This window comes from Sinocyclocheilus grahami, unplaced genomic scaffold, assembly GCF_001515645.1.
Source record: "Sinocyclocheilus grahami isolate Dianchi unplaced genomic scaffold, SAMN03320097.WGS_v1.1 scaffold1643.1, whole genome shotgun sequence".
In the NCBI taxonomy this organism is placed as follows: Eukaryota; Metazoa; Chordata; class Actinopteri; order Cypriniformes; family Cyprinidae; genus Sinocyclocheilus; species Sinocyclocheilus grahami.
The window spans coordinates 70,619-80,600 of record NW_015506822.1 but is presented as its reverse complement, the minus strand read 5'-3'; the positions used below and the strand labels follow the sequence as shown (position 1 = coordinate 80,600).

Below are 9,982 nucleotides of genomic sequence, written 5' to 3'. Positions count from 1 at the left end.
GACTTTTATAAGGAAACAGCCAAGCGAACAAAACTACATAAATGTTATAATAGATAAATGAAATGTGCACTGTTTTTATTTTATTTAAATTTTTTACATGTATCCCAATTATTTATATTCACGATTTCTAATATTTGTACAGGCTTTACATTTTTATTTCAATGTAGTAATTAGCAATTCATTTAATTTTATATTTGAACAGATTTGTCACGTGACAGCATTAAGGGTCAAGATCATGTTATCCGCACCTCCTGCGCTCCATCAAGCCACTCCCATAATAGCTGTCATCACTCAAATTAATGCACGACTCTACATTATCTGTGTAGCATGTGTGTAAGACTCGAATACAATTATGAAGTACTAATTTTATGACAAATAAATCTTTCAGTGAGTAAAACTGGCTGTGTCTATAGTATTAAAGACTACACAACATTATTATACTATCTTTAAATCATTATTATTTTAAATTATTGTCCCTGCATTAGTAGGGTACTCTTGTAATAAAGTAGCGGTGGTAGAGGATAGATTTTAAGTATCAATTCTGCTTAAAAAGATGCAATCTAATCCTGTTTACATGAAATAAGCCTGCTCCCGAGCAGGTTTAAGCTTATGGACCTGTTGCTATGACAGCAACTCCGGGATGAGCTTCGAAGAACCAAACAATTCAAGATCATGCCAAATCGTCAACAATCAAATCCAGCTAACTGAGTTAGTGACGTACGAAGAATGGGCCCCTGAACTTGTTTTACAATTGATGAAGTTTACACAGTTATTGAACTGAACTGAATCAACACTGAACTGACTTGAGCTGAATAAGGACACTATTGTATTTTTAGAGCAGCTTTACAGCAGAATTTGAATTTGTCTTATATTTGAAGCTAGCATCATTGAGTCTGTTGTTCTCTTGTTTAAGAGTCAGTCTACGATTGATTTAGTGATGGAATGAGCCTTCCTTTCTCCTGACAAAACGTAAGACATTTGGGTATAAAATCACTGGTGAATGGATAAGTAACGGTAACACTTTATTTCGATAGTCCACTTTAGACATTCTATTAACAGTAAGTAACTTTGCAACTACATGTCAACTAGCAGTTAGTAGAGTATTAGTAGACTATCTGCTTAATATCTTCTAACACTTTCTTTGTCAACTTATTCTACTAACCCTAAACCTACCCTAACAGTCTACTCTGAGAGTTAGTAGACATGTAGTTGCAAATTAATGAGAATTAGTTGACATGTAGTTGACATGTAGTTAAAAAGTTACTTATAGTTAGTAGAATGTCTAAAGTGGACTATCGAAATCAAGTGTAACCTAAGTAACTGATCTAATGATGTTCATCTGAGAATGCTGACTCACAGCTGTATGTAGAAGCAAGCATAGTCAGGATGTTTGCATGCATGAGTATTCAGTGATGCTTCATGTTATCACTTTTCATAAGCACTACGAGCTCATAAGACACATTGGTTTAACACAACGAGGAGATAATAAAAGTGACAGATTAATCTAAATCAATCAGATGGTCATGCAAAATATGTCACAGGCCATATTTGCCTCACAGGCCAACAGTTCAAGAGCCCTGGGTTGGGACAATAAGTACAGCTGGCCAGTCTTTATTGCAAAGTAAACATGTTAAAATGAACACTATCTGTCATAAGCCATAGTCGTAGTAACATGTGGAGTCACAAAATGATGCCAATCAGCTTTTCGATTCTCCACTGATACAGAAAGAGAGAATGCATGTAGTGACATGAAAGCAGTGCAGTATGTTGCCATGGTCGATGATGAAAACCTCCAGTATAGTAGTTATTATATTTAAAAATATATATATTTGGTTGCTATTTATTTTAAGGTGACGTTGTAATAGTTTAATCATATGAACATGTACTAAGTAACTATATGTTCTTAATATAGGGTATATATATATATATATATATATATATATATATATATGCACAAGACAGATATTTGCTACAAGATTTTAAGAATTCACCCATAAATATTTTAGATATACTGTAAGAGAACCCTCTTATAGTATATCTAAAATATTTATGGATGAATTCTTAAAATCTTGTCACTTTTTTAAAGAAATGTTATGTATAATAATAATAATAACAATAGTATTTATTATTTAGTGCTGTCAAGCGATAAAAAATCTAAGTAATTAATCGCAATGAGTCATACATTTTTCTGAAATTAATCATGATTAATCCCACCTAACAATAAAGTTTTTTAATATACTTTTATATTGCAATGACTTTACATTCAATCTCCAAATCAATCTAGAAACAACATAAATGCGGTATGTTTTTAATATTTGTTTAATAACATCTTTTTTATGACTGAAGGCGAGTATCAATGTTACCAATATTACTGATGTCTCTAGGAAATTGCCCCCCCCCCCTTATATTTTACCATTGACTATAGCCATTCAACATTACAGTATATTTGAGAACTATCAATTTTAACATTTATTAGACTTTAAAAAATAACTTCTAATTTAAGTGAACGTAAAATAATCTTCACATAAACCCATAATAAATGTCATAGTTAGCTGCCTGTGCCCTTCAGCATGTAGGAAATGGAATCAAGCTATAAAACACTAAATTATAAATTAAACATAGATAAATCCTTAAAGGTACCAAAGTTATTGATTTTCTCTTTTTTTCTTTTGTTCTTTAATTAACAGACATCGCAGCAGATGGGTTTTAGGTTATTTTGGCTGCTTTAATAGCTGCCACTGCTGAACATGACGCAGATCTGACAAGCATCGTATTTTCTTTAACTTTTCTGACCCACCTCAGGTCTTAAAGTCCCTACTAATGAGCTGACGAGTTGAATCAGGTGTGTTAGATGAGGGAGACAGTGCTGGGCTGCTCCAGGACAGTTTTGAAAACCACTGCATTTCAGAGACATGTTCTTTAAATGTGACTCATATATAACAAATACTTACATAAATGCACAGTTTTAATGCAGCTTTAATCGGCTTTCGTATACCCGGCGCAATGCGGCACCAGGCGCGACGCAAGTGTTTTTTGCTATTTTCATATATTTCCCGACGCAGTTATCATTTTCACGTCCCATGCCACGTTGTTTAAATAGCAAATGCATTTGCACCCATTTGTGCGCCCATGGGCGTGCTAGTCTGAAAACGAGGTGTTTTCAGGTGCATTGTTGGCGCGTTGCTATTTTGAGGCAACTGAAATAGACTGCGCCATTGACCAAAAAACCTGGTCTAAAGTCTGGTGCAATATATTTTTTTGTTGTTATTTAAAGAGCGCGCTAGTAACATGCGACTGTTACAACGCGCGTACACTTTGCTTATTACACACACAGGGATGCGCAGCAGCACACAAACATTTTTTTTTAATTTTAATTAAAACATTAAAATGTAAAAGATTATTATTGTGTACATAAATATAAAATGCCTACATGTCAGGCGTGTTTCAGAATTTAGCAGTAAGAATGATCCAGTTTTTTATATCGACTATGCATTCCGTTTTCAAATTGGTATGTTTCGCCAGGCTGCGAAGAAATATAGAGCTGAGTATCATCAGCATAACAGTGAAAGCTAACACCGTGTTTCCTGATGATATCTCCCAAGGGTAACATGTAAAGCGTGAAAAGTAACGGCCCTAGTACTGAGCCTTGAGGTACTCCATACTGCACTTGTGATCAATATGATGCCTCTTCATTCATTGCTATGAAATTTATGGCAGTCAGATAAGTACGATTTGAACCATGCCCATGCTAATGCACTTCCACTAATGCCAACAAAGTTTTCTAGTCTATTCAAAATAATGTTGTGGTCAATGGTGTCAAACACAGCGCTAAGATCTTTTTCACTAATAGAGAGATGCAACCACAATCAGATGATAAGAGCAGGTAATTTGTAACTCTAATGAGAGCAGTCTCAGTACTATGATACGGTCTAAATCCTGACTGGAAATCCTCACAGATACCCTTTTTCTCTAAGAAGGAATATAATTGTGAAGATACTACCTTTTCTAGTATCTTGGACAGAAAAGGGAGATTCGAGATCAGTCTGTAATTAACTAGTTCTTTGGGGTCAAGTTGTGGTTTTTTGATGAGAGGCTTAATAACAGCCAGTTTGAAGGTTTTGGGGACATATCCTAATGACAATGACGAATTAATAATAGTCAGAAGAGGATCTATGTATCTAGTATCTAGTACTAGGATCTAGTAATGTTCTACTGAAGCTCCTCGTCACCTGCAGCACCTGATGCTGAGGAGAAGTTGCAGTGCGCGTCTGAAAAGTCTCCCATTTGATGTGGTCGTAAGGACGTTCTGCATCTAAATAAACGCAATTCTTGTCAAGAAAAATAGACAGAAGCAGCAGCTGTGTGTAGGCTGGCCAACTGCGTTAATTGCGTTAAATATTTTTTTATACGTTAAAGTGTAAAAATGAATCGTATGCATTAACGAGCTAATTGTATTTATTTATTTATTTATATGCATACATTTCAGTGAAGACATCAAAACTGAATGATTGTGCCAGAATTTATTCTATTAAATTAGTCTGTAAATTATTATGGTGAAGCAGCTGATTTATCAACTTGTTGCAGTGCGGTTGAAATAATGATGTGCTTTAGGGTTAGCTACAATAAATAGCTGTTTGATCCTAGGATTGGAGGTATGTTCGTAATTTGTATCTCATTTGTACATTTTCGTATGATTTACGATGGGGTTGGGGTGGACCTTCATGCTTATTATTATAACTATTATTTTTTTTATAAATCTTATGTTTTGTATCATATTTTACAAAATTCATATGATAAAGCACACCTAAAATACTTAGGTCTTGTCATGAGATCAGGTTGTGATATTTTGCTTTCCCCCCGCATGTCATGTGGGGTAGGTTGTCAACAATGTGACTTTTTTTTTCTCTCCACATTGTGACCCTGTGTTCCTCTAAAGCATCCCTACATGATCTGGAAGACAATGACTTGGATGCCTTGATGGCTGACCTGGTGGCAGATATCAGTGCCACTGAGGAAAAGTTTGCCACAGAAAAAGATACATTGAAGGGGTCAGCTCCAATTGCCCCAATACCCTCACAGCCTCGGGATAATTTTAGCCTCCCAGCATCGACTGACACCTCAAGACATGGAACTTCCTCCAACTCCACTGCAGCTCCACCTCCACCACCCGCCTCCAAACCCTCAAAAGTAAGTAGCATTCTGAATGGTCCACACCCACACAGACCTCATGTGGTTAACACATACTTAGTTGAAGGTTACAGGGCTTATTTTAACCGAACCAGACCAAACAACAGATGTGAATGGATATAATGGAATTTAAGTGCAGCCAACACTGTAAAACTGCAATAACTTTATGAAGTATGGACCTTATGAATGTCTACAGTATCCATTTCTTCTCGGCATGTAAAAAAGCCTAACCATAAAATGTAATTATCCTTATGATTGCAATGTTAGCTCAGCCGGATATTCATTTTTTTATTTTTTATGTCTAGCCCAGTGCTTGGCAGAATGTACAACAGGAGATATCCAGATGGTTTTATAATGTAGATCAGCTCTGTTTCAAAACCTTAAGTGAGGTGCCAACCTAGCAAGCACTTTAAATAATTACATATGTAGCCTATTTGTTATGTGAAGGCTGTTCAACAAGTTGGGCAGCATAATTGACCCTGCCTGGCGATGTTGTGGGATAGGCTATTGTACATGTGTGAAAACATTTGTATGTATTTAATGCTAATTAATCACATTACTAGCTAATGTTAACTCTACTTTGTACACTGTGCGGAAATGCTGCTGCCTATGTGAAGCGTTCAAAATAAGCCACATATGAGGTTCTATTACAGTTAAGACTCTCTGAGACTGCAAAACCAGACAACATGATACCATCTTACTCTTGTCATTTTTAGACTCTGTGGAGAGTCAAAATAAAACCTTCCATGTCCCATATGTAGAGCCCTTTAACGTCACATTGACCCCATGAAACCACAATTAAGTTCAGATCACTCCAAAAATGACTGATATACTGTATATTGTTACGTCTGTTAGTTAATGATTATTTTGTTTCCCTCAGGAAGAATTAGAGGAACAGATCAAAGCAGATAAAATCAAACTTGCTTTGGAGAAGCTAAAGGAGGCCAAAGTGAAAAAGGTGAGAGATACAGTTGTTTTAATATTTTTTCCACCTTGAATGCACTTGAATCATTTTAATATTCATTGCAGTCAGCCACTGCTCATGATGATTCATGCTGGCTTTGGTTGTTCTAAAACAGCTGAAGACTGTTTCTAAATCCATTTATCAAGAATGTGAGTCAATTAACTGCAAAAATATAGGTGTTTTTCATGGCATCGTTCAATGCTGTGGGGTAGAAAAACGCTAGCTGCATTTTAGGTGATCTGGATGAGAGGACATCCACCACACTGATCCATTTCTAAAAGAGTAATAATATCAGACAGTCAGATCAGGGCATTCTAAAGCATGCCTACACCCTGCTACACACTCAGGCCTCTTCCCTCTCATGGAAGCCCAAGGAGGCCTTATGTTGGACATCCCTTAAGATAAATCACAAACAATATCTGTTTAATCTAAATTGTTTGCTAAATCTATTCTTACATCAGTATGAATAAATAGAGAAAATGACTTTTTTTGCATTAAAAGAACTGTGAGAAAAAATTGCTGATGAAAATGCTTGGATACAGTGATTTTTATGGCTGAACTTATTGTATGTGCATTTTTTGAAGTCTCCCTTTCAGACACAAAATTTATGGGAAGAGAATATTTAAATAAATCATGCAACATTTTTACATAAAATTTTCATTAGACAATTTACTGGTATTTGTACCATTATTTAATGCCCCAAAAGCATGTCTTGTGCTGCTCTTGCATCTGTGTTCTTTAATTTGTGCATTGTTGTTAGATCAGCCACAGAACTTTCTACTCCCATCAGCGTTTATGAGATTGCATTTGCATGCTAATTTGCCCTGTTTAGTAACTCTGGCTCTTGGACTGAGATCAGCTACTTCTTAGATTTTTCTCCTAAGAAGAAAAAAGGAGAAAATCCATCTTCTTTACTCAGACTCAACCCTCTTCAGGTCTCGGTCTTGGCTCAGACTCGACCCTCTTTCTGTGTCGGTCTTGACTCGGACTCAGCCCTGTTCAGGTCTCAGTGTAGACTCGGATTCAACCATCTTCAGGCCTCTGGCTTGTCTCTGACTCAATACTTTTTTCAGGTCTTTGTCGACTTGGTCTCTTTCTTGACTTAGACACAACCATCTTCAGGTCTCTGTCTTGAATTGGACTCAACCCTCTTTCAGCCTCTGTTTTGACTCTGACTCAACCTACTCAGGTCTTCACCTGACCTCAAATGAGCTGGTCTCGACTACATAATTGTCCAAATTAAATGTATAGATCCATAATCATACAATATGTTAACTATTGCATAGTCTATGTGAATTTTGGGTCTCATAAAGAATATTAAAAGAAAAATCTTAGACAAAATATCATGAAGACTAAATAGCCTCTTGAGCAATAAAAGAGCAATCTTTGAGCAATAATTGTTTGCAATAATAAGGGTGTGGACTGCAGGAGGGATCAACAGTCTGATTTCTAATTCATCTGGTTTAAGGTTACATGACCCACACTTACTGAATGCCTCCACTGTGTGATCTAAAGTTGGCTACTCAAAGTGGTTCACCGACAGTATACAGTACATTTTTGTAACAGTGATTACAGCAAGAACAGATTTAAAGTTGCAACTATAATTCAACAATGTGGTCTGTACAAACCATATCAAAATGAGACAGTTTTGAATGCGTTAAGCTACACTTTAAGCATGGTTGCTGATATTCAGGGATGTCCCTGTGCAGTTCACAAGACATTACAGAGCCAGTAGTTCCCTTAAACTTATTGTCATTTATCCTTCCCATCTATTTCATGGAAAATGTATCCTTCTATAAGACCATTTATATCTCTGTCTTCCAAACATCTGTGCATAGACCTGGTTGAAAAGACCAGCATGGCTTTTCACCAGCATGTGATTATGCTGGTGTCCCCATCAGGCTCCTTAAACTATTTAGATTTCAACTAGTTTTGTTTAGCCAGAAGTTCCATTTGGTCCACTTTGCTGAATATTCTGGCTAAGAACCACTCACTTAAACAGGATGAAACCATCTGACCAACATCTAAAGCATCAGATCAGTTTTTGTTTTAGTCTTTTTGGGCATGCAAAGATTTTGACGCACAGATGTCAATAAACTACATTGTTCCATGAAAAGCAGATGCCAATCACCACAAAAAAGAAACGAACAAACATGCGTTAAACCTTGTTATTTATGGTTTGTTGTGATAGCTGGTTGTAAAAGTGGAGATTATGGATGGCAGCTCAAAGACTCTGATGGTGGATGAGAGACAAACAGTCAGAGATGTGATAGACAACCTGTTTGAGAAGACCCACTGTGACTGCAATGTGGACTGGTGTGTGTGCGAGACCAACCCTGACTTACAAACTGGTGAGTATCATCACACACACACACCTGCATGTCCATTCAGCTGTCATCAGCTTTATAGGGCTGGATTTTGCGAAGATGATGAAGTGTGTTTTTACTGGCGTTGCTGACAGCCAGGCTCCAGTGAGCTCACAGAACAGAGCTGACATACCACTATACACATTCACTCTCATACACCAAACGACAGGTGGGTTTAATTTACTGCCCCAGACACCTTCGCTTAACCTCCTTATCATGAGGAAATACAGGCCTTATGATCGAAATCCCCAATTTCTCTTTCTCCATCTGCTGTGAGGCTTCATCTACAGTCATTACCATATGTTTGCTTTCTGACTGCCAAATCTGAGATGAATAGACTAGATATGTCTTGTTATTATTCCATTTGTTCTCATCCCTAGAGAAAAAAAGTGCACATAATTGTATTGAATGTACACTTGTGGTGTACTTCAAACCTAAAAGTATATTTAAAAACAAAAACGGAGAGAAGAAGTCTTTTATCAATGAAATAAAAAAGTTCTTTGTTGCACCCAGGTTAATTTTAGAGAAGCATCATCCTCGCATGATGATGTTTCCTACTGCGAGTGACTTATAATCATGAGGGAACATCTAAACAGTTCTGACACACAGCTGTCCACATATACAGCTCATCACTCCCGTCTATTAGTGTGGTCTCAACATTTTGAGGGACACAGGAAATCACACATATGCTCAGGGAAAATAGCTTCCATTTATTGCCTGCGAAGCAGACTCACACCATCAGTTTAATACCAGTAACCACACCAAACATCAGACCACCCAGAAGATCTCTTCATTCCAGTTTTTAACCAGTATAGAACTTTAACTGAGAATCTGAGAGGTTGCAGACAGCATAGTACAAATAAGACCACAATGTCTGCGTTGGCACCGATGCAATGGGAGGTGCATACAGTAAAAACCTGGTATTTGGTTAATGAGTTGAATGTGTTTTGCTGCTTATTGACAGTAAGTAAGGTAGTTGTTTGTAGTAGTTATGTTTAGGTTTTGAGTAGGGTTTAGGGATCTAGAATATGTTTGTGCAGAAAAAGGAATTAATATGTGCTTTATAAATAGCCAATATGTTAGTAATATGAATGCTAATAAGCAGCTAGTTAATAGTGTTCCCTAATCTAAAGTGCTATTTCTCAAGTTATTTTCCATAGTTATAAAAAAATAAAAAAAACTGCAGGTTTTTGCTATTATTTTTTTTTTCTGTTAATACTTTCAGCTTCAATCCAATAAACAAGCTAAAGTCATGTTAACAGTTTAAAAAAGAAAAAAGCTTACATCAGTTACTTTCAGAGGAAGTTTGCTGTTTACTTTCATGCTCATTTGTCTGTTAATTTTACAGCTATGTCAGGCAGCCAAGACCAAGTCCTGTCAATTTGAGTGGGAAAATCCTTAAATCTAAAAAAAGGCAAATCAGCAACAAAGTGTGTGTGTGTGTGTGTGTGTGTGTGTGTGTGTG

General features: G+C 36.6%; 1 protein-coding gene across 1 annotated transcript in view; it reads left to right on the top strand.

Annotated features, from left to right (window-relative positions):
- Positions 1-4,902: 4,902 nt before the first annotated feature.
- LOC107571746 (amyloid beta A4 precursor protein-binding family B member 1-interacting protein) overlaps positions 4,903-9,982 on the top strand; it is a 16,454-nt gene continuing 11,374 nt past the window's right edge. Inside the window, exons 1-3 of the mRNA XM_016258107.1 lie at positions 4,903-5,187; positions 6,068-6,145; positions 8,343-8,502. Coding sequence (XP_016113593.1) covers positions 4,978-5,187; positions 6,068-6,145; positions 8,343-8,502 — 448 coding nt within the window. The 5' untranslated portion in view covers positions 4,903-4,977. The remainder of the gene's footprint in view (positions 5,188-6,067; positions 6,146-8,342; positions 8,503-9,982) is intronic.